This window comes from Rhopilema esculentum, chromosome 4, assembly GCF_057945365.1.
Source record: "Rhopilema esculentum isolate cy_ngs chromosome 4, ASM5794536v1, whole genome shotgun sequence".
Taxonomy (NCBI): Eukaryota; Metazoa; Cnidaria; class Scyphozoa; order Rhizostomeae; family Rhizostomatidae; genus Rhopilema; species Rhopilema esculentum.
In genome coordinates this window covers 12,512,415-12,538,836 of record NC_142818.1, presented here as the reverse complement: position 1 = coordinate 12,538,836, position 26,422 = coordinate 12,512,415, and the positions used below count along the sequence as shown (strand labels likewise).

The following is a 26,422-nucleotide window of genomic DNA, read 5'->3' as shown; positions in this document are numbered from 1 at the left end:
TGGAGAATTTCGCATTTCAGAAGGTAACAGTCTAGTAGAGATCGGTAACAGGAGAATTTTGGGGACAAGGTAAGAGGAGAATTTCGCAGTTCATAAGTAGAGATCAGTTGGGTTGCTAAGGAACAGTCCATCTATAGTAGCTGTGAGATTACTATTTTAATTTTTCCTTACTTTTCCTCTTACCCGTTCATAATTTACTATTTGACATTGTATGTCATTTTAATATTTTATATATATTCATTTCTGTTTCGTTTCACAATAAATATATTTATAGTTTAGTAAGCATTATCAAAATTAATTTCGATCAACACCTATTTTTTAGAATAAACATCATGATGGGCTTGGCTCATGGTAAAAAGAATAAGAAATTCTCATCCTGTGATCTTTTTGTAACAATTGTAACGTATTAAAGCTTCTATAGTAGTTGGATTTTTGAAGTATGGATGGCACTAAAGTATGAATTTTAAAATAGTAACCAAAAAAAGCAGCATATGAAATTGTTTATCTTATGACCATACCCTTAAAGAATCGGACATGTTTTTTTTGTCGGTAAAATCATTGCTGTATACCCCTCAGAAATTTTTTTTGGCTTCGCCCCTGTAAACATGGAATGACATGAAAACACGCTACTGCCATATTTGTTGCGTGAGCAAGGCACGTGACCAATCCTTCTAAGAACGTAATGCGCATGATCGAGTATCTCTCACCGATGTGCGGTTGCGTTAAGTATCATCCTTCAGAAGGGATGTTTGTCATTCAATATTGATTAGGTCGTTTTGGCCTATGTGCTTTAGCAGTGATAATTAGAGCAATCCAGTAGAGTGCAAAGAAGGTGTAATGTAACTGTTGTATGTTTGGAAACATACGTTTTAACTATAATTCAGTCACTTGGAATTGAATTTTGATACTGAGATAGGATTTTCAACATGATACAGACGAACTGAAGCGTCGAAAGTTTTAATTTTCTGCCTGCGTCAAGTTGAACATGGTTTGCAAAGAAGGAGTTGTTATATGGTTTAGGGGCCTGCAGGGAGGCGAGCGAATTGACCTAATGTGTAGTTTGTTAGACTGTTGTGTACCGCTGGAGCTTCGATTCCTTGGTACATATATCGAGTTTGCGGCTAGTAAACATTATTCGAATCTGCAGAAATATGAGAAAACGGTGAACGAAAGTTCTTTTGGTGAGCTTAGGGACCTTTACGATGAAAAGATTAGGCGAAAGTTTCTTATCTACCTCGCACTTTTGTATTCTTATAATAAAAAAGCTGCTACTGATATGTTCAAATTTTTAGAAGATTTTGAATTACCTAGTGAAAAACCAAACTCAAAAGACGATAATTTATCATTGAATGGAGTATCTTGTACTGACGAGGAGACTAGCTTGGACGAAATCAAGTTGCTGTTGTCGATGGCCTCCTACCACCCAGCGTTTACGTTTCACCAAAAACAGACCCTCCGGAATAAACTAGTGAGTATAGTAAATAAATTTTAGATTTTTATAGATATGTCTATTTGATACTTTTATTCGCTTCTTTATTTATTTTTTATGATAAAATGACTTCCAATAATTTTGTTGGCTTCCATGAAACTCGATACACGTTGCAGAGCTTATCAGTTATTCAATTTACGTGATGTGGAATGACGAAGCATTACATTCTAAAATCTTCTAGGCCAGGCTATGTATCAAGAAATGACTTTACGTAGTTGTCATGCTTCAGTTGTTTTTGTAATTGGATTGTTAGGGCTGCTCAACAAGAATATGTAAAAACCCCGAGGAAGCTTCTCTTGACTTCTTATTCAATATATCATCCAAGGTTCTAATTTATTAGTTAATCTCTTAAATCGTTAAATTATCCATAGCCTTATATTCTTACCAAACAAAACTGTGTAATTGTGAATTCAAACACAATTTATCATTATATAATTTCCCATTGGCTTGCAAAAGCGAAAAAAGTTTCTTTCTGGTCCTACAAAATTGCCCCTTAATTAAAGCATTAGAGACTATAATAAGCCTGCTTTCTTTTATTATATACTATTCTTGTTGTTTTTAACCAATTCTCTTACTGTAATCCAGTTGTTGTCAACATTTATAACTAGTAGGAACCTTTAGTTGGATTTCATTCATTTTTCTTGCTTTATTTTTCTTTTACAAGTTTCATGTTAGCAATTTTGGTAATAAGTTTCATGGAACTCAATTTTTGATGAAATCTGTCTACACCAATCAAGACCTTGCCTTGTACCAAATGTTCATATACATTGCAAAGTTGAAACATGTATAGACAAGAGAGCCAAACTTTTGTGAAATTCCTTGTTTCTTATTTTGCAATAGGTAGGCTTTTTGTCTTTTTCATTTTACCAAGAATTAGATGAATATTTTTCAGTGTGTATCATTATTTTTTCAAATCAGTATATGGGAATTGAATCCAGGGCAAAGGGATATATTTAGAATGCTCCTCCAGTAGTTTAATTATAATGAACAATCTCCATTTGATTACAATTTAGTAAACGCCAAAGTGTTATTTCTTTTAATAAGTTCAGTTACAATAAATTTCTTTTTTCACTGGCAATGTTTTCACTGGCAATCACATGGAAAGTGTTTTTTCTCCCACCAAATGTTTTCTTCATGTTTGTTCAACTGCTCATTCATTTATTGATTCATTCATTTGTTTATTGCAATTTGATTGCTTGACCTTGACTGTTCCTTTAATATACTAAAGTGTTTAATCTTATATATAAGTTTTTCACAAGTCATATACGCTGCAACTTTTTTCAATTTGAAAGAAATTAGTTGCAACACAATTTGTTTGAAGGAAACTTTGAGAAAGACAATCGTGTAGGTCTGAAGCACACAATACTGATCATGTCAATATGATTCTTAAAACAAATACTAGCAGGTTTTTGCAAATACCTTTTTTCTTTTTGTTAACATAAGACAATACCAATTTCCTTGGCAATAGCAGGTATCAGTTGATACAAAGGTTTATTAACTTGTTTTAGTTTAAAGAAATATTCAATATGCTAAATTTTTTAAATGCAGTAAATCTTTTTTTGCCAGATTGATATACCAGTTTTTGTTTTATGTTTTCAATCATGATTTTCTTAGTTTTTCTACTGATAATTCATATCTTATATTTAAAGTGAACCATAATGTCTTAAATTAGTCTTAAAGGTACATTTAATGTTTAAAGCAGTGTCTGCACAGTGTTCTGAGCAGTACAGTATCTGCAAAGTTGAAAAACCACGATAGAACTTTCCAAAAGACAAATGAATTATTCAACCACAGTGTCTGTTAACTAAGTTTTTGATTTGTCGGATGAATTAATGCTGTGTTGTGTAGGTAAAATAATTAAATTTTAATCAATGAAAATATACATTTTTCTGCTTATGGTTTTTACTATTGATTGCATTACTTAGACTTTGCTAGCTGTTGGTATACATCAAGAATATAAATTAAGAACAGATAATAAAATTTCATTTATTTTATAAAACAAGCAAGTACTAAAGTGCCATTTTAGTAGAAAGCAAATCTGGTTTTTATTATATGAAATTTGATGTCAGCTTTCTAATAATAACATTGTCCAAAAAATGGGATAAGCATTTTTTGGAGATGAAGTTAATATCTCATACTAATCAATGAGTTCTTGTTTTCAGGATTTTCCACAAAAGCCAACTGTGCCGGCAAGCACAGTCCAGCAAAAAGAGACACCTTCTGAATCAATAAAGAAAAGTCCACAGATATGTTCTAATCTTAGCGAACTTGTTTATGTCAGAAATGACATTTCAAACCTTTCATTGTCAAGTGGTGAGTTTTACTTCAACTCTTTTCTTCAATGATAGAAGAATAAAGACAAGAATTTTTTTGCGTTTTTGTAATATGTTGCAACAGTAATGTAAAGCAATGTTTGATACAAAGGAAAATGGTTTGCAGACCAAAAATATATAATTAAATTTCCAAATATGTTACCTTGGCAAACAGGTTCTCAATAAATTGAATGTAAAAAATATTAGTTTTTTAAGTATTTGATGGTAGTCCTTTATTGTTGGATGACAACTCAAGTTATATGAAGTATATTTTTTTGTGTTTAAGTTTTTCACTGTTACAAAATGTTTTCATTTGTAAGCACACAATAACTAAAGAATATACTTTATTTTGTAATTTGAAAGCATTTTTTTCACTGTCAAAAATGGAGTTTCCAGGGACCTAAGGGCCATGTTACACTGTAGGCTTTCAACAGATATTAATATTGTTTTATATATTCTATTATGAACATTCCTAATTTTTTGCACAGCTGAAGCATAAGTTGCAATAATTATGCAGTAAAACTCTTCCAAGTTTTTTCATTATTAATATCTGATGAATATCGGATGTAATCAGCTAACTGGGTAACTGATAAAGACAAGTTTAATTGGGAATAGATTCAAGCTTGTAGTATCAAAAAGCTTGAAAGAAGAATTACTCAGAGGGTAGGAAAGTTTTTGTCTTCCTGTGGGTGCCATAATGCCATAATAAAATTTCCTCTGCATATTTTTTGTTAGTTTGTGAAATTCTTTTAAGCTGGTGTGACTGAATTGGGGATAAGGGGGAAGAAATTATGGATTTTGAAGATGCATTTATGATTTGTGGATTAGGCTAAAATTTATATGATGTAATGACCAAGTTATTGATCATTCAGTTCTTTAATTTAGTCAATTCAACATTCTTCATAAAGTAACTTTACAACAAAGGGTGGTGTGGAGTGCCTTGTAAGGACTCATTCTACCATCTTGCTCTGTTAGAATAAGGATTTTTCACCCTTCTCTGCAGTAATTGCCCTGGAAGAATATGGATGTTTCTCTGTATCAAAATTTCATTCTGACTGCTGAAAGTATTTCTTTCAGCTGCAGCTATCAATCAATCTGTCTTGGCTAGCTCTAGACCATTTCATGCTACTGATATTTCATTATTAATTGCTTCCACTCACATGTCAACACTTCTCTGCTGTGAATATTATATCTTCATATCACAGACTTTGCTAGTTTTTCTGTGGCCATCTTAACTGACCTAATATAGCTGCTAATACCATCTCACAACCAACAAGCTTGCAAAGCTTATGGAATGGAGAGAGAAATAGTACTAGGAATGTCTTGCAGTTTTTCTAGAATAGTTGTGTATGGACTGGCTAATTCATCATAATCAATGATCTTCCTGTTGCCTAGCTTCATCTTTGCAGCTTCTGTAAAGTTCTTAGTCCAACACAAGAACAGTTAACACTGCATAGATATGAGTAAGTCTTTAAGACATGATATTTTTTCAATTCAGCCAAATGATAACGCCAAATGTTTCTCTGACTGACCACTCATTTCCTGCCAGGATTCAACCAAACAACTCCTTGAAACATGAACCAGACATTTTTCAATTTGTTTTCTTAAACATCATAAAAAATTCCTGTTAATTAATATATCCTATTTTGATGTGAAAACTTTCATATGATCACTGCTGGTGCGCTCAGTATTCTTTTTCATTCATGAATAGGTTTATAATCTGTATGATAAAAATTGAAACCAGATAAAAAGAAAATTAACTGTGATAACAGGGAAAGCATTAAAGAGGCCAAGAAATAACTTGTTTCCATAATGATATTTTAGAGTGGGAAATGAGTAGAACAATTTGAGGATTATGTTTGCCCCTTTGATTTTGGCTTAATTCGTTTGTTTTAGATATAACCATCAATGTTCTGAACTCTTGTTGTAAAACCAGAAATTATCATATTTGTCAGTGCACTTTCGAAATGCTATTTTAAGGATGCCATCTGCTTGAAGGTATTGTGTCATGGTAGATAGACATCCTTTGCAAAGGGGTCATTTGCTTTTGCTGTGTTCAGTGTAGGTTTGTGTGATTTAGGTAGCCATTTTGTACAAGTGACTTTTGACAAAAAGTTTTCCAAATCAATGCCAGGCAACTTCATGTGATCAACGCCAATAGCAATGCATATTTAGGTATACCCAAATTCATGTTTTTGATGATGGGTATATTCTTAAATCATCACTCAACACCTTTAAAATTATTATCATCAACATCATAATCATTGATCTAAAGTTTGTTATTTTTCTGTCCAGCTTTGGGTTAGACTGCAATGATTCAGAGTACATTCTCACATAATTAAGTTTTTGTTATTCTTTGTTCTATGAAATGAAAATAATACAATTTTCTTAATTGTAATTTATCTCTTTTGGGTAAATTATTGAATTAAGATTATAAATTTGTTTTTACATATAAATAAATTTACGCTTTCGCACTTCAAGGTTAAATATGAAAATGCTTTCCTCCTTTTTGTCTTTGTCCGACCACCTTAAAATTGAATTTTAACCAGTTCAATTGTTTTTTACTTTTGTTTATTGGTATTCTGCTAAGGTTGTTTCCTGATATAACAAGAAAATATCAGCAATTTGATTTAACAACTGAGAATGTTAGGGTTAGATGTTTAGCTCTGGTGTATAGAACAGGATGGTTCTATACTGCAACTGTCAGATTCACTCTATATGCCATCATCAGGTACATTTATGAGGGGCAGGTCAACAGTCAGTTTCATTAGTTAATATGTCATTCATTCAGCCAGCCATGCAGCAACTTAGATCTTGAGGCTAGCCATCCCTTCACTCTAGAAAACTTTGATTACAACTGCACTCTTCTACTTGCCAATGGCAAAGGTGCCATTTGCATAGCTGCATCAATACTGGTTCCCAGTCAGACTATCATCAGACAGAGTGCAATTGTTTTCTTATGATTGCCTTGATGAAGGCCAACCACAATGACTAAAGTAAGACCCCAGTAATAAAGCATTGCAATTAGCAAAGTCAATCGTTTTAAAGCATTGAAAATATCATTTATTGTTTGTCACTTTATATCACTTTAAAGACATTACAACAATCAGTATGTCACTTTAAAGATAGGCAGTGTTCTCTCTACTTAAAACAAATATCAGTCTCTGATTCCTTCAAATTATATACAAATTTTTAGAAGGAAAAGATCTGACTTTAGTCTCTTCCATTTCATATTTTTCTGGGTTAAGAATATTCGGCTACAATGAATAGTTAAGTTAATGAAAAGGAAGCAACATGTTTTCGAGATAGAGAGAGTGGGGAGGGGGGGGGGGGTATTTGCAAACCTTAAAAAAAACTGAAAAAATTAGCAAGAAATCTTGTGCAAGCAACTGATTGCCAAAAAGAGGAGTTCCAACACATGGACATTGCTGTAGAGGAATTTAAATGCAAAAAAATGTTTACTTTTACTGAATTAATTAAGCGTAATCATCATGTTGGTCTCAGCTTGGAGAGGGGGTGGCTGATTTTGCCTTCGAAAACTGACCTTGTTGTTCAAATAGACTTCTGGTGGGGATGGTAAGTCACAGAGTCAAGATTACATTCAATTTCTATTCTGTGTGGTAGCTAGCAAGCTGGGTTTTCATAACATATAAAGAGAGCTTCTTTGAATTTTTCAACAAGATTTATAATCCAATATGGGTGTAAGAGAAGGAAGCAACCAACCCACGTGTAATGAGTCAACATTCATTACTTGCCTTGACGACTTCGATGGACAACACCCATAGTTTGGCTTTTGATGTCTAAAGGAAGCGGAGGATTTCGTAAATTAACTGTCATAAATTAACCACAAAGTTTTTTATGTGGACATTGATCCTTGATCTAAAAAGGCAGATTTGTTTACGTGAACTCAACATTTTTTCTTGAATATTTATAAAATATAAAACATAAAGTGACTGAAAAGAAACAAAGAGAGGTTATTTGCAAGAAGCTGTATCTTGCTGTAATTGCTCTCTTTTTTTGCCATTTGTAAGGAATGTCTTACACCAAGAAGGACTGGGGGGGGGGGCTGCCTTTGCCTTGTATTTTTTGAAAGAAGCTTAAGTCCAGGGCTGGTAGGCAGTTGTTAAATTTTCGGGCCATTTTGCTACCAAAATTTCTAACGTGTTTCTTAAATATTTAGAGTCAATATCCAGCACTCCCTTGAAAAGTTGTGATCGATATAAATTTTTAAAATGAATGAATATAATCTGCATGTTGAATTTTTATGGTTTCCTGAGAATGAATATAATCTGCATGTCAAGTGTAGTGTGTGCAGTACACAGTGGTATTCAATGCCCAATCTGTTCGACACCAACCCCCCTAAATTTTCGCGATCTTCGGTAAATTTTGCTCCGATTTGGTAAAAAGCGATTTTTGGCAGTCGTTTGTAACAAAATGATGCAGAAAAGTTGTTTTATTTATCCTCTTATCTTCTTTATCTTAGAGTTTAAAACTGAATTTTAAAAATCGGCCTTTCCATTTTTTTCAGTCAGGGGAAGGGTATGACACAAAATCCAGTCATTACCTAACAACACCCTTCCCCCCAATCCTTGCCCCTAAATTTCGTCCCTGGTTACTGGGAAAACTGCAATTTATAAAAGTTTTTTAACGTTTTGATTTCAGGTAGGGTTGTTTCTTAACTTTCGAAAAATTGAGCCTACCGTCTTTTACAAGCTGTTTCTTATAAAAAATTAGTGCAGCCCAACTAAAAGCAATGTCATTGAAACATTATTTCATGTTCTTTAGTATTTTCAGTGCCGTCGGAACGAAATTCACATTGGGAGTGAGGCCCATTGTATTCCTTCTCATTCAGTACACTATTATAAGGGAAATATGATACAGTTTGACAAAAATTGGGGGGCTACGGTCCTTGTATTTTTATGTACGCGAAGAATTCTGTGAATGTCTTTATGCCGTGAACCAAGATGTTGTATCAACGTTAAAATCTTGATGATATGGTGTGTGTATGAACGAGACTTCATTTCCCAATATTTGCTATCAGTAAACGCTGAAACACCCAGACTTCGCGTATATCGTTTTGTCTCACTGAAAATATTTACTTCTTTCCTGGAAATAAATTGCATGTGGCTAGACAATGTCTTCAAAATTGGCTTTTTTAACAACATTCTTACAATAAACGCGTTTACGGGAGACTAAGCTTGTTTCTTGGGTCAGAGCCCATCTGATTGGACATTTTAAGACATGTGACGCTCCCCCGCACTTTCCTTTATATTTTTCACAATAGTATGGTCATGACCTGTAAAGTTTTTGCGAAGGCTTGTAGCCCGGCGGTTGTTGGAAAGCCACTTGAGCGAAAACACTAAAATATTATATTGTATAACAACAACACTTGGGTGTATTCAATAAAATCAGATGCTGTTGGTTAGGATATTTCCTTTTCGTTAAAGTTTTCTTTGTATAGCTGGTATAATACAGTGTCAATATTTGTAGGAGGAGTGTTTTGTATAAGTTGACACAGTTGTGCCTTGGCCCACGCTGTTTTACAAATAATTGTAGTTAGGATAAGAGCAAAGGATTACTAATAATTTTGAGGCAAATAGTAATGAAAACAGGTTGTAAGCTGTTTGATTCAGTTGTGTTCAATAAATGTTTTGTTTATTTTATGTTTGTTTTCAATAGTTGTTATATATTTTATGTTCATTTGACAACACAGCATTTCAGTAGGCCCTAGCTAGCAAGTTAAATTTTGTTTTGAGTAATATTTATCTGGACGCATTTATAAATCAGTTTTCAAATTCATCAGCTGAGGCGTGTTGTTACGTTTTGAATGGAGATGCCCAAACTAGCTTTTTTCTGAAAACCAGCCCCGCAAGGTTTAAACAACCCTGGGAACCTCATTTTTCTTGCAAAAGACAACTAAAGAAATTATAAAATTGATTTTATAATTCTTGACATCTATGGAAATTTCAAGTGAAAATTAAAGGTTGATGTTGAGTACTCCAGTTTCTTAATGTTCTGGAAATTTCAATACTCCTTGTTTCTTAAGAGTTTCTTACTTATGATGTCATGAATTTTATATTTGGCGTTTCTTTTATTTATTTTTTCATGCTAAGAAGAAATTTTAGTTAATGTTAGAAACTATTACAGAAGATGTTTCTACTGTTATGAAATTTTGCTATCTTATGAAATGTTTGTGACCTTTTTTATCACGTCAAGAGATTCGCTTCGGTCTGCATTTAGATGTGGGAAGTAAACTTTTACCCCAGGTGTCTTAAGTTCTAGGTGAACAGAGCAATCATGTTCTTGTATTTTTCAAAATTTCGTTGTTCTAAATTTTATCACGATTTAATAGTTTCTTAATTTTTTTGCTTCGAGTACTGAAGTTTCTTAATTTTTTCTGACTTTCCAATACTCGTTTCTTATAGCCAGTTTCTCATAAAAAAATGAGTATATGCGCAGTCAAGAGACATTAAAAGAATTGATCGGATTGCTTCTTTTTACACCCTAGGGGGTTATTTGTGGGTTGGGATTATTCACTTGGCAAACCTTGCATCGGGATGCCCCCATGAAACATTTCTAGCCCCTCAGCCCAAAACTATTTGACTGATCCGTGGCTTATGCCAGTTAAAGATCTGTCAATTCAAAATCTTTCTAACTTCAAATTTGCGTCGTAGCAACCATTTCTTTCATGAAAGACGCCTGCTTTATATTGTCAATCGCTTTTCCTTTATAAACTTATATATACAACGAAGCAAAAACTTAACGTAAAGAGCTATATGCAATAGACTTAAGAATCTGCTCTGAACCTTAATAAATTCAAAATTACAAATTTATTTCAAATAATTAATATGTTCGAAATAAAAAGGTTTTTCCAAACTAGCAAATGTCTAATAGCTAATATATTCAATGTAGCTAATGTATTCTAAATAACTTATGAATTCTTAATAACTTATGAATTCCAAACAGCTAATATATTTCACATAATTAACGTATTCAAAAAAATGTATTGAGCATATTTCGTGTTGTAGATAATTGCACAATACATTTAGCATGTCAAAGAAATATTCTTCTAGGGTTACTCATCATTTTTTTTGCGAGTTTTTTATTTGAGCCCAGTATCATGTACGAAGTGTTGTTTTCTATTTTGATGAACAGATATCACACGGTCTCAGTTCAGGGTTACTATGCATGCCGGGTAGCTCCCAAAAGGGACTGTCGAGTATTTCTTGGAGACAAAAATTGCCTTTATTTTCCATGTGGTGGATTTTTTAATATTGGTGAATTTCACAATTCTTTCAACTTTTTCAGGTAGCCAATCTGCAACAAGACTGGCATCACCACTGGATAATCGATTGCCAAACCGGTATCAAGCCGTTCCCTTTGCTCCTTTATTCTCGCAAGCACCAGCAATGCATAGCACTCCATTTCAAAGCATTCCAGTATGTAATATTGGCAGCATGCACGCAATACCTGGATCGATCACTGTTTACCCGACGAACCCCCATACTCAAGTAACACCAACTTTACAACCAATGTTAGTTAAGCCAACATCAGTTGGTAAAACTGGGGGGTTGGCTCAAGGTCCTAATGGAGTCATTCATACAATTTACCCAGCACCAGTTTTCGGTGAGTATACTTCAACCTTATTTTTGCATTTTCATCGTCGATTTTCACACTGACACATTTGGCTCCGTTACTTGGCTATCTCAGTTCTATATCCGAGATACTTGTCTTAAACCAGACCCATTGGTCACCATCTTCGAGCGAACACAGAAAAGCCTTTAATCATGAAAATGAATCTGTATGTTATGTCTTCATGTCTTGGTGCAGCTTCCAAACTGTAAAGGCTTGGTTGAACTTATTTCAACCGCATCACTGCCCTTCTGGTCTCCTTCCTTTCCTGAATTTAACTCTCATCTTTGGAAACCTAATTCTGTAACCAACAGACGCCTAATGTGGATAATCATATTCGTGTTTGACTTTTGGTTAATATAAATCACTCTTAAGTGATACCATCTTGATCGGATTCAATTTAGGCGGCTCCATTTGAGCTAACTTCTGTGGCCTAATACCTTGAACCAGGAATACCGAATAAAGTATGAAATCTTGCTTCTGTTGTCTAAAATGCTGAACCAAGTACACAGAATCGAGTGTTAAGTCTTACTTCCATGGTTAAATACTTTGATCATAAGCCAAAGATAGAGTATTCAGTGGTGTAATATCTTTAACCAGGAACACGGAATAGGGTCTTCTGTCAGACTTTTACATCAACCACAAAGTCATATAACAGTGAATATGATCTGTCGACGCTGTTTTTGTAAAATGTCGTGTAGATAGGATCGATTTGTTTCGATTACCTTAAGGCTATTATAGCGAAGGATTTACGACAAGTCGATCTTATAGCTCACTTTATCACAAACGTTATTGTATTCGTTACAAATATCCTTTTGTTTTTTATCACAGATATAGGTAAGCGATTCGTTCGAATACAACTGTTTCTGTAAAATCAATTTCACGCTATCATTTCATTTTTGTGGTTGCATTTTGACAAAGATAGACATCTCGATTTATTTCCATGTTTCCAGATAATTTTGTAATGCTAAACTAATTTCCATGCTGGTTTTTTAGGGAGATGCTTCTTTCCTCCATAAAACTATTTCTTGAAATTTTTTTGTTAAATTTGGCTTTATTAATCAAATCATTTTTCAACTGAACATTGTGAACGACCAACATGAAATTTTGATTATATCTCACGTTTGATTTTCATTTTATTCTTTTTTTAAATTCGTTTAATACTTTAATCTATATAAATTTGATACCAAAGGTTTTCATTACATGGTGTATCAATTTAGCATTGCCTAACGTCACTGATCGAACTACTTTCATGCAGTTTTGTAAGAAAACCATTTATAGGAAACTAGCCTGCACAACCCGAAATTACAAAGAAAGTTGTTTTTATTACAAAATGTTCTTCCTTTTGTTGAAATGTTTTACCATTGTGCCTGAAAATATTCTTAAAAATCCGTAGAGGTCTACCACTCTAAATGTTTTGAAGAGTTGATTAGGTTTTTGAGGTTTTGCAATCTCAGATATGGGCGATTAAATGAGATATCCAATTGAACCCAAAAAGGTATCTTGATATTTGTGGGCAGTCTTGTCCACTTTTCACTGGCATGGCCGTAACGGCTGTGGGGCCAGCGGGCCCAGGCCCCCAATAATATATAGAGCAGTGTATATTTTTAAATGTGCTGTGAATTTTGTGAGATTATATTAGATAACACTGCGATATCAATGTGTAATAAAATATTCTAAGAGCATCTGGATAGGGCAGTCCGTAAAAATCTCTTGAGAATTTGCTTCTAGAGAAACATTTTACCCCAACCGCCCCCTCCCTCAATAAATTTGCACTTGCTTCTACCCTGCAACGACAGATATGTAAGCAATTAGAAACAATTTTGTGACAAATGTTTACAACCGACAAGGTGGAAGACAATAGATAGATCTGAGGTGAGGAAACCCTTGTCAGCGTTTGTGTCGAATGGCTCTTGCGCAATCGACATGCTTTGCGACTGCCGGCCTAATATCGTACTGTAGGTTGCACAAGAGCCTTTTAGAGGTTAATAGTAGATTGGATGAAAATTTACTCTTAGCAACCATTTATCGTCGGAATCGCGTTGTCCCGTTGGCCCCTAAGTATGCTAATAGTGGCATCGGCTCTGATTACTGGCATAAATTTTGATGATGTGGGTGACAGACAGGCTCATTACAGCTATAAAATCTAGTAGTCAAGTTGCTAGGAAAGGTTTCATAGCTAATTGGTTCCGCTCCCTTCTATTAACAGTAATATTGACGCGTAGGCTTCACCCCAACATACCTGTGTGACCTAGAGCCACACGACTCACACTTTTCTTTGTTTTTTTTCCACTTTTATTTTCTATTGAACTCCCTTTTAGACAAAATTTGATTTACTGGTGTGGGGAGGGGGGAGGGGGCTAGCAATCCATTATAGCCAGCATTTTAAGCTACGAGACATTAATTTTTCAGAAATCCTTTACAATTGTCAAATGGTGCATCAGTTTATTCCAGAACCCATCTTTACATTAAAAATGGCTTTGCAAAAAGCAAACATTTAGTAAACTAAAGCTTTTCGTCTGACACTCTTCAGAGTTTAAAACGTTAGAACATAGATTGAAAACTCTACGCTAAGAAATATATATACCCAGTTGTGGATCGAAATAGGCCAATCAGAAACACGAGCACATAACTTTTGAGGTTGACCAATCAGTGCCGCTTGCCTATTGAGAATGTTACCAATGGAGTCGTAAGGTGAAAACAGACTCCTTTTGTCTACACAGTAGCGGTTTTTTCGTGCTTATGTAGATAGATCCCAAAACTGATAGATGGAACGACGATCGGGCTTTACCAATAATCCGAAACATGTCGCCATTATAGTTTTTTGACCTCGGTCTTGCAAATCTAAAATTACAACTAAAATCTGCTTTCTGGCAACATTTACTGGAAAACCCAGATTGTGCAAAAAACTGCTCATCGCGATCATTTCACATTTCTTTTGTTTTTGCAGCGAATCCTATCCCGACGTCGTCTTCTGTGGTCACGTGTACACCAAGTGAATACCGGTTTGCTAGCGCACCGATCCCGGTTCGCCCAACCAGAATGTACGGACCTGTCAATCAACCGACCTTCAATCCAATCCAACAGCAGCATCAACAACAGATGTCTTTTAGCTTTGGCATGTCACCGTACCAATCCCCTATGGACTCCCCGCTGACCTCCCCATTCACGTCACCTTCGCCATCTCCAAAGTCATCCCCTTTGCCATCTCCTAGATTATCACCTTTTCCGTCTCCTGTTGAAAGTCCGATGTTTCGAAAAAAGTTCGGCGGCGATCGACTGTCAGGAAGACGGAGCTCAGATCAATATGCGTCGGTATATGATTGGTTAAGGAGCCTTCGTTTACACAAATATTCAGAAACGTTTAAAGATTATACATTTGACCAAGTAAGTGTCTTCCACCTTTTTTGTTAAAGTTTGTATTTCGCGTATTTTTCGGATAGGTCTACCTATTTCATCACTGCGAGTTATATCATTCGTTTAGGGAATGGCAATCATTATGATCACAAATCATCATCGCCATCGATCACTTTCAAACATCATTTATATCAATCTTGGTCAGTCATCTTCAGACACCATTCATGATCAATCACCGATCACCTTCTTTAATCATCTTTATTTATCATCGTCTCACCTTCAGACATCATTCATGATCAATCACCGATCAGCGCCATCATTCATGATCAATCACCGATCACCATCTTTAATGATCAATCACCGATCACCATCAATCACCGATCAGCGTCATCATTCATGATCAATCACCGATCACCATCTTTAATGATCAATCACCGATCACCATCAATCACCGATCAGCGTCATCATTCATGATCAATCACCGATCAGCGTCATCATTCATGATCAATCATCGATCAGCGCCATCCTTCATGATCAATCACCGATCACCATCTTTAATGATCAATCACCGATCACCATCAATCACCGATCAGCGTCATCATTCATGATCAATCACCGATCAGCGTCATCATTCATGATCAATCACCGATCACCATCTTTAATGATCAATCACCGATCACCATCAATCACCGATCAGCGTCATCATTCATGATCAATCACCGATCAGCGTCATCATTCATGATCAATCATCGATCAGCGCCATCCTTCATGATCAATCACCGATCACCATCTTTAATGATCAATCACCGATCACCATCAATCACTGATCACCGCCATCATTCATGACCAATCACCGATCACCATCTTTATTCATCTTTATTTATCATCGTCTCACCTTCAGTCACCATTCATGACCAATCACCGATCACCATCTTTATTCATCTTTATTTATCATCGTCTCACCTTCAGACATCATTCATGATCAATCACCGATCAGCGCCATCATTCATGATCAATCACCGATCACCATCTTTAATGATCAATCACCGATCACCATCAATCACCGATCAGCGTCATCATTCATGATCAATCACCGATCAGCGTCATCATTCATGATCAATCACCGATCACCATCTTTAATGATCAATCACCGATCACCATCAATCACCGATCAGCGTCATCATTCATGATCAATCACCGATCAGCGTCATCATTCATGATCAATCATCGATCAGCGCCATCCTTCATGATCAATCACCGATCACCATCTTTAATGATCAATCACCGATCACCATCAATCACCGATCACCGCCATCATTCATGACCAATCACCGATCACCATCTTTATTCATCTTTATTTATCATCGTCTCACCTTCAGTCACCATTCATGATCAATCACCGATCACCATCTTTATTCATCTTTATTTATCATCGTCTCACCTTCAGACATCATTCATGATCAATCACCGATCACCATTTCCAATCATCAAGATCAATCGTCATCGTCGTCTTCGTCATTGCCATGATTTCTTGCTTCTTTATGGTGCAAAAATAAAGCTCCTAGTAACTTAACCTTTCCAGAAGAATGTCATTATTGTAACACGGTTTCGTTAAAGATAGTTTCTTTTATTTACTCTGGTCTTTGTTTGTTTTACTATAGATGAAAGATCTGAAGGATGATGACCTTGCCAGACTTGGCCTAACTCAAGGTGCAAGGAAGAAGTTCAGATTAAACATCAACGCCCTCATGTGAGTTGTTGTTGGCCTAATTTTGTCCAAACTTGTATATGGGTCATTCCATGTCAATTCAGCACCATGCCTCTTAGATTTGGCTCAAAATCCAAGAAAACATTAATAATGGCAAGGTTAAGGCAGCCTCCAAAATTCATGCTTATATTTTACACAGTTTAAGAGTTATCGCTGTTGAATTTTGATGTTAAGTTCCATGGACATATTGCTAGTTAAAAGGGCAAATGTTTACGCTGCAGCCATTAAACGAAGGTTAAAACATACGACATATGATTGCTAATGAAAACAAACATATGATAAAAAATAATTACTAAGAGGAGACGTGGAGGTTGATTGGTTTTTAATTGAATGAAAAATTTTTTAATCAAGTCGACCAGTTATTTAGATGAAACATAAGTTAAACGAATCTTTATCAAGTTCTTTCAAAAGGTTTTCATCGCCATACAAGTGTGAAAGGAACTTTTTTTGGTACCTGTAAGAAAGGACAAAGCAAAAAAAAAAGTTTACTGCATTCTCAATGTCCATAATGCTTAGAAATAACCTTTGCAAAGACTTTGCTGTAATTTTTTGTCTACTTCGTTCTTCATCAGTTCCGTCTGCCCTTTCTTTGTCGTATGCTTCACTTTCATGTTCTTTTTAAGCGCCAGTTTTGACTTAATCTTGATTCATTTGGCATTTTGCTGTTTACGAATAATTATTTACTTTATCTGCATTGTTGTCTTTGCCCTTGTCTCAAAGCTTTATAAACGTGATCTTTCCTTCAGACAGCTTATTAATGTTATTCTTATTGTGCTTCTTCAGTATCTTCTTTTTCTCTTTTTTTTATAATATCGATCTTCGTTTGTTGTTCATTTCAATTTATTCTTGAAATTTCCTTGTAACTCATCGCTTTGATCTGAATTTTCTGGACTTATTCCACCCTATTCGGCAGTTTTTGTTCCACTCTTAATTCAGTTCTCTATATGATATGTATTTTTATAGATTTATTTTGTCATCTTTGCTCGGAACTTGTCATTGACTGTCATGTAGGTATTACCTTCTCATCATTCGGATTTCACCCTGTGGCAACTTTGCATCGTATTTTTGCCCAATCTTCTTGAAATGATGCATCTGTTTAGCGGAATCTTGAATTTCTGCTTGGTAATGATGTCCTTTTTTAGTGATAAGGGCTTCAAAGGCTTCGGTATTCACACAAACAGCCTTTCGGATTCGACAAAACCAGGGCAGACAAGTAACCAATTAGATACAGCCCCTCGAAGAAAAACATCCAGCACCTCAGATTCAAAGCCTGCTTCAGATAGTACATCAAGTGATGCGAGAAGGCCAAGCTCAACCAGTACAGGCACGACCCCGAAAGACGCTAGCTACAAATCAAATTATGCCCAAGAAATGTCAGCATTAAAAACTACGAGTCTGGATAAAGACAGTTCTGGAAAGTATGCCATGGCGGGAGAAAGTGATGATGGAAGTCAAGGCACATCGGAAAGTTTGGAAGACTTTCTTTCGGATGACGAGGTATTATGGCATTTTGACATTTCATTTGATTAAATATATTTCATAATTTTAGTTGGAGGAAAATATAGCTGCTTTCTTCTCGGCATCCTTGCTAATTCATGTATCTACTAAAATACTATTTTTACTATAATACGATGTAGTCAATAATATATGTTACTCGATTTCCTCAGAATGATTCTGAGTAATGCATACAATATCAAAAAATGAATTTCTTTCGCGTGTGCCCATAAAAGACTCTTAGTTTTTCCGTCCAATCTTTGGTGGTGTTACATCCATCTGGTAATACTCAACCACGTTGCAAACGTAGGGGAACGATGGCCATTGACAGCACCTTGCTATAGTCAAGGGACTGAGCTGAGTAATTTTTACATCGAAATTTTCGGGCTAAGGGACAATGGTAATGAGAGCTTTTGACACGAGAATATACGGTATGTGCCATTTCACTGGCTTGAGAAAAAAATCAAAGAAATATTTTACTGCTCTAAGGAAAACGTTGTGAAAACTTTGACCCAGTGCTTCAGAGATATTCTGAAAAAAGCATCGAAGGACTCAGAAAAAGTTGTATTAAAACTGGATGCAATTGTGCGGATGAAGGGGGCTTATCTAAAAACGTGCATATTTGCTCAATTGTGCCTGAGAAAATCCTTTCAGGTATGATATGAAGCCGTAGATTATCAAAAATGATCCCAGTTGAAAAAATGCAACTACTAAGGCTTTCAGTAAGCGGCCATTTTGGCCTACTGTTCTGATACTTTTGCAGCCTATGTGTATAAGGACTTTTGCTTCTGTTACAGGTTTTTATGACCCGGCGGCCGACTGTTATAGAAAATAAAGACTGCCAATTTCCCGTTGTTTCATGTTACAATTGTGGTTCAAAGGACCATTTCGGAGAACAGTGCACGAAACAGACAATGGAAGGCGAGACATATCAAAGATACGGTAAGTCAAATTTCATTCGGTATCATCCGAACCTTGCACTCGTTAGAGTCCGCGTCCTTATAAATTTCCCATATTTCGTTTCCAGCCAACCTCCTAAGAATTTGCATTTTTGCTTGTAAAATTTATCGTAACTTTCACGTATCAGAATCCACAATAACTTTTTTACGAAGCTAGAAGAATTTCAATATTTAAATCCATACGGATAAAAATTATCAGAATAGGCCAAATTTAAAAACCTTCATCCAGTTGGTTACTTTTTCCATCCGCTCAGTGTCAAACTTTTTCTGATTTGTTTGTTACACAACAAAGAAACTTAGATCTTGTTTCTCTCGCGTTGTGTTCGAATTATGCCTTTGCTTTATTGGCACGTGACTCTAACGTTCTGTAAAATCATAGGTCAACTGCTTGCCAGTCGACTGTCTATCATTATTTGGTCCAATGATAAATAAAAAGCCTCATTTCGCAATGGCGCTTTACACAAGTCACAGTTTGGAGCTTAAATTAATCACGTCAGTTTTGGTCATCCACACCGTTCATTTAAATGGTAAACTGTCATTATAGTAGGAATATTATAAACTTTTTGCTCCAGAATTATACACAACGTTTACACGAAACTGCCAATACAGTATCGTGTACACATCTTTCAGTTTTCTTGCGAATACCTGCGCCAATGTTACCTTGATTTTGTCAACTGTAAAGCAGTTTATGCTCGTTAGGATTCAAGGGACAATGGCGCGAAAGATAAGGGTGTTTCCTGTATTTTTTGTTTATACAAAGAACACGCCGTGCATAATTGAGATTTTGCAAAACTATAGCCTTTGCTTTTATAAAACAGAAATGGACATATCAAGCATGACAAAATCAGATATCTATGCGACTAGATTTTCTGTTATTGATGACAAACGCAGGGTACTTTCTAGACTAAAGCCAAAAGTTTCCGCAGCCTTCTTTGCATAATAACTAAAGCTAATGCTGGAAAACGGCATTTTGACGAATCTAACAGCGAATCATGTAAGATGGACCAATCAGATTTTGCTCGTAAGATGCCTTAAAAATGATTTGTGGGTGCTTTTAATGCTCCTCCCCCCCTCCAAAAAGCTTGTAAGGATGCCGTTTGTTAGTGTTATAGACTTTTATGAATCAAGAACAGGTTTTCAGAATTGGAAAACTTATTTGCTTTAAAGAGGACACTTGTGTTATGTCGGCTTCAAAATAGTTGTATTTTAAATTTATGTTTAAATTCGTAGAATTCAAACAAGTAATTTCGTTCCAACGTTGAAACCATACGCGCAAATCCATAGTTTAAATGAATAAAATATGCAGCTCAATTATCATTATAATAGTTTTGGAAAATAAGTGAAAACAAATGATATCGATACAAAGTCGGTATTCAATCTCTTTATATCTGCTTCAGTGAAAGTTTAAATAACCAGAGTTTATTAAATCCAGTTTGAAGGAATTAATTGGTAAAGATATAGTGCGTCATTTTGTGCTATTGGACCAGAGAATATGTTTTGGCGTGGGATTTTAGCGTCTGTACAAATCACGCGAACCCTTGTCTTCAACTCTCAGCGTAGCATACACTCATGTTGCTCGAACGACCGCAGAACTAAAAATTGCTTGATTTTATTAGCTTTCCAGCAGAATTCGCAAATTATTGTCAAACAGCATTGCTAATTTTTTTATTTCTCGAGTTTCAAGGCTGACCTCGAGTGTCTTTTGCCTCTTTGAAGTCATGCTGCAAAGAGAAACTTTATGGTTGACAAATTCTATTTTAAGTAAACCAAGGAGTAAAGCCGCGAATGAAAGTAATTTATTCCTACCACTGTTTCCAACGTTTTTATATGCTTGAAACGCAATCTGCTTCGTCAGAAAGGACGTTTCGTTGTTCCATAGGTTTGAGTCTTTTTTAGTGCATATTATATACAAAATCGTGCGAAATATCTATTCGTTCATTAAAAATATTTCGAGGATAGTACTTTATTTTTGTGAAAAAAAGTGAAAATTTAGTGAAAATTCAGTGAAATGGTCAAGGAGTTTGCCGTATAATTTTCTTTGACCGCACTGTTCCACATCCAAGGCCACACTGGGTTTCAACAACCACAGTCTAGCCAAAACCGTACCAAATAATCATTTCAATAGTTTGGAAATTTTTGAAGATCGTAGAAACACAAAACTAGCCAAAGTTCAGAAAGATTGTCTAGTTTTCTTACAGGTTCTTTGACCTTCTAAAATGTTACCAAAACCGCAATGTGAAGTACAATATTTATCTGTTGTTTGGAGACTTTTCTCCCCTGTCCGGGACTTTTCTATAGTTAATTGTTTCATATATAAGAAAAAGGATCATGTGAAAATGTAAATCCAGCGCAAAGCCTAATTGGTTGATATTCAATGGACCGCTATATTTAGGGTAATTATATTTTGAAAACCACCAGCTACAAATCTACATTAAAGGCTCTTGTGCAACCGGCATGCTTTGCGATTGTAATTCACAAACCGGCCTAATATCGTACTGCATGAAAATGAAAATATCGTACAAGCAGCATGCAAAACACAGTCAATTTCTCAAGACAGTTGCCGCTAAGCATGCCGGTTGGGCAATCGTCTTTAAATTGGATATACATGGAATCAAATTCCCTTACATTACAACTTTTTATCGGCATCGTAGTTTTTTTAGTTTAATATCCTAGTTTAGCATCGTAGTTTGCATCCTTATTTAAAATAAACAAAACCCCATTTTCTTGCTAGCTATCAATGCAGAGTAAATATATGAAAAAAGAGTTGACTGCGAAATTTATCTTTCTTTCAGGTTATCGCCTGAAATATGATGATGAGAGACTTAAAGACGAGAGATGACACCGCAGTGCTCTAAATATAATATATATAAAGAGAACTATTGTTGTTTTTATAGGTTTGAAATTTTTTAGGATATTATCAATGATGAGTTTACTGTAGAAAGTGCAGCAATTCCAAGAATAGTGAATAGTATTTCAAAGTATATGAAATATGTGAAAATCTCGTGAATTTTAGATAATGATAAAATCTATAAGCTTTGAAGGCCGGTGAGGAAGAGACTCTGCCTTCTCTGTACTTTCCCATTTTTCTATTTAGCTTCCAATTTTGCAGATAGAGTTTGACAAGGGAGGCTTCACACATATTAGTCGATTGATAAATTTTTGTTTTGTTACGGTATGCTGGCCTTCAAATTCCTTGCATAAAACTAGCATTCTGAATTCAGTTAAAGGGTTTTGAACTAAGATCTTTTGCTGTCGCACCTTTCCAAATGGTACCCTAAAATGTCATGGATAGGAATTCCCCAATCGATGTCACACATGCAAAAAACAAGCTTTTAGAGTTTTGAATATAGTTGAAATTCTTTCCATAGTGTTTGTTAAATTCCTGGAACACTACCAAGAACAAACACGACAAATAAACGGATTGAAAGAATCTGTACGTAGAAAGATCTTAGTTTCTAGGGACAACACTCTGTCCCTGGGAAAGTTTTAGGATAAAAAGGCGACTTTTCAAGACCCATTTTTCGCAAAGATTGGATGAGCTGGTATAGTTCTTAAAATTTTTAGAATTGAGCATGGATTAATGGTCGCCTTTTAGCAGTGCACTGAAAAACGAAATTTCCCTGACTGTACTGTTAGAAAAATTTATTTATTGTCAAATTGTCGTAACCCCCTTTATTTTTAAGCCCCTTTTGTCAAACCTACAATGCCTGCCAAAAATACTTGAACACCCAGCAATTTACGCTGCATTTGATATATTTCATTCCTTTCATGAAAAAAATTGCTACTTCCACCCCCTTCCCCCTAAAACAATGTCGATAATTTTGAGAAATATCATGAAAGAAGCGCAAAAGAAAGTGCTTCCTAAAATCCTAACCCGTTTGATAGTAAACCAACATTGTTCTGTAGGGGAGAGGGGGATGGTTGATTTTGACCTTGGAAATTGACGTCAGTGTTCCAAGACTTTTGGCAGGCATTGTAGCTCTATTCTACAGATCACTGAATTCCTGTTTTGAAGCATACTCTGCCCCCCCCCCCCCCTTAAACAAATTCTTATGTCCCAGTTTTGTTCTTCTATGTTCCGTGTCACCGTTTTTGTTCCACCCATAGGCTCCCAAGGACATTGATCTCAATCGTTTAGAACGGTGACTAGATTTATAGTAAGGTGATGGCTCTTGCTCATAACATTGCTGCTCTTGTAAGTGTTTTACAGTTTTAGATGGAGCTTTTCATGGACGATGTAGATCGTTTTGATAGGAAGAAATACGGTTTTATAAACATGGTGGTTAAAGTAATGTGTTTATTTGTTGGTCTAAAGCTTTAGGGGTGAATTAGTATTGGATATTTTGCAATTACCTGCAGTCTTGGTCGTCAGTTCTTTTGCTGGAAAAACTGCATCCGTTATGTTCGTAACCTTAGAGAACGTCTTTGAAAAATAAAATCTATTCGAAGCACACTCGTACAAATGTTTCCAAGTTGTTCTGGTATTTAGGATGGTCTGTCTTATTCTTCAAAACCACAACTTGCCCTTTTATGGGTTTCTTTGCATTCCCAATTAAATATCCAGTTCCCTCTGTTTTAGGATACTTATTACAAGCAAATATGAGGACACTTATTCGTTCTATAGTTAAAGCTTACAAAAGTAGGGGACATCGCAGTCCTGCTGCTACTATGCTATGTATCCCCCCTTTCTAGTTAAGAGGATTCCGGAAATTTGTGTCAGTTTCACGTATTACCCCGTACTTGATATGTTAAAATGCAGAAAATCCCTACAGGACTCATGACTGTCTTGCAGGATAGCTTCTCTCCGGCTCGTGTGGCCAATTAGAAACTTTTTAATTATATTGTACCATATGTTCAATTTAGAATTGGTGTTTAAAATTTATAGATGTATTGATGTATGATGTCTTCGTTCTCTCTGGCTGTTTCACGATTTTTTCGCAACGCAATGGTGGGTACCGGTTTACTCAGGGACTTATATAAAGATATTATACTCAGGGCAGAAATTATATAAAGAGAGTCGGACACTTTACTGTAAATAGATACAGGGCCGCCGTTAGGGGGGGGGGGAATTGTTCCAGGGTCTCGCGGTTTAGAGGGCCGCTTAAAATGGTTTTAGTCAAAAGTAACAGAATAATGCCTAAAGTAGTAAAACGTTTTAAACCATTGCAAGAAAATTAACGAAGTTAAGCTAATCTAAAGGGCATGGTTGCAAAAAGTTTCTGCTCACTTCACCCGCAGGAGGGCCCGTCTTTCGTCTTTGCCCTTTGGCCTCCGAAAGACTCTCGGCGACCCTGAATAGGCAGCTTGAAGATATTTTGGGTAGCAGTCACACTACGACGCTTCGCCTGCCCATACTGCTTCATGCCCTGAATAAGCACAGGTTTCAAAGCATCGTTTTAAAACGTTTACATCAGAAGGGTTTCCATATCAAATGAATTTCAAGCGAACTGTCCCTCAAGGTTCTTTTCTGAGCCAGTTCTTTTTAGTCCACCACAATAGCAACTGTTATTCTTTAAAAAATTCATTTTGATGATCATAATTATTGCTACACTCTTTCAACAATCAAACCATGACACCAAAAATAAAAGAGACAAGCGCTTTCTGTCAAAACCTGGATGGATAGTAATAGCCTATTACTGACTTCTTCTCGTCACCATGCAAAACCCGAGAATATGACCCTTAGAAAAGGAAGATAGCCTGAAGTTATTCAGTGTTATTCCATGGTGATATTTTTGGTAGCAGTTGCACTACGACACTTCGTCTGCTCTTAAGCCCTGGCAAAACGACTAAACATTTCACTAAACATTCTACTCAATTAGAATTGGATGAAACGACGGGGAAAGAAAAGACTTTTTAGCACATTGACATCAAAGTTGGCTGTTTAAGAAGATAGTAGCGTACAACGAGATATGCAGAAGATGTCTCATAAAGGCTTTTTGGGTCACGTAGAGACAGGAAAACCGACGAAAACAGACGAAAACCTTTGCATTTCCACAGCTAGAGCGCCTGCGCGATCACAATCAATTTTTAATTGGTGGCAAAACGACATTTGCTAAACAACACCAAACAAAACAATGCTAAACATTTTTGACAAAGATCAAACTTTGCTCAACAACACTCAACACAACTAAACAACACTAAACAAGGTGGCAAAACGACTTAACTTTTAACTTTTGGCTAAACAAAAGTTGAGTGAAATGTTTAGTGAAATGTTAAGTCGTTTTGCCAAAGCTTTACTGCCTCGTGCTTACTGTCTGTCTGTTTTTCGTTTTGTTTTATGCCGGAAAGGCTGCTTTAGTCATTTAATAAAAATCAGAATTCTTTGCATCAATATTGCCCAATTTCTGTTGTTAGCATGTTATGTGCCACATTTTGTTCCAGACAAAGCACTACTAAAATGTGGCAGAACACGGTAAGTACCAGGCGTGATTACCAAAAAAAGATGAAGAAGGACACCAAGCCACAAACAAGCCCTGTGATATCGACCAATTGTAACAATTGTGCGGAAAATTGTACTGATTCCAATGATTTCGTTTCAGTAATTAATTTAAAAGGGTGCGATAAAGTTGCTTTTAGACCCTGTTTACACTGTGCCGGATAAAATTTATCCGCATAAAACTTGTTCGGATTGATTTGCGTTTACACTGTGCCGCACAAATTTTGTCCACTTTGCCCTCTCGTTTACACTGTGCCGGATAAATGCAGTCACATGACCTAAATCATGCACAGAACGCCCAAAATGAAGTCTTCTCTGGGCAACAAAATAATGACAAAATTCCCGCCAACTTAAAAAGACTTCATTCTCTCTTCAGAATCATCAATACAAATTAGGCCTAGTTTGTTTTAATAGTTTGTTTTTGAAACAAAATGACACTGAACTAGCAACGAAAGTAGGGAAAGCTGACAAGGATACCAATTTTACATGGACTGGCAAGATACTGCACTTTTAACACGAGTATTTATCGACAACAAGGCAGCCAAGATGGCGAATGGTCTTGATTGGGAGACAGTGAAAACTAAATTGGATGTAATAGCCAATTGCTTTTGAGCAAGATACGATGTGAATAAAATTTATCCGGATAAAAGCGTTTACACTGTACCACATAGCTATCCGAACTAATTTTAATCCACTTTCCTAGGTGAACTAATTTTGTGCGGATAGCCGCTCTCAAATTCGTGCAGATAGCGTGGGTCTAGTGTAAACGCGACGCCCATCTGAACTAATTTTGATGCGGATTTGAATGATAAAATTTATCCGGCACAGTGCTCTTCGATTAATTAGCGATCAGCCATTGGATTCAAAAAACAAATAAGACCAATCCCCTAGAACTTCCTCAATTAAGGAGATGCAATTAACTGCAATCATGCTGCAATTAACCTATTAACCAGTTCATACTATGGTTAAACAAAG

At 35.8% G+C, this 26,422-nt stretch overlaps 1 protein-coding gene across 1 annotated transcript; it reads left to right on the top strand.

Moving 5' to 3' along the window:
- The first annotated feature begins 783 nt into the window (after nt 1–783).
- Nucleotides 784–23,905, top strand: LOC135691262 (uncharacterized). The gene is made up of 8 exons (XM_065209075.2): nt 784–1,468; nt 3,652–3,802; nt 11,110–11,427; nt 14,384–14,820; nt 16,452–16,540; nt 17,701–18,055; nt 18,850–18,994; nt 21,804–23,905. The coding sequence occupies exons 1-8, from the start codon at nt 986–988 to the stop codon at nt 21,848–21,850; spliced, it is 2,025 nt and encodes a 674-aa protein (XP_065065147.1). The 5' UTR covers nt 784–985; the 3' UTR covers nt 21,851–23,905.
- Nucleotides 23,906–26,422: the final 2,517 nt, after the last annotated feature.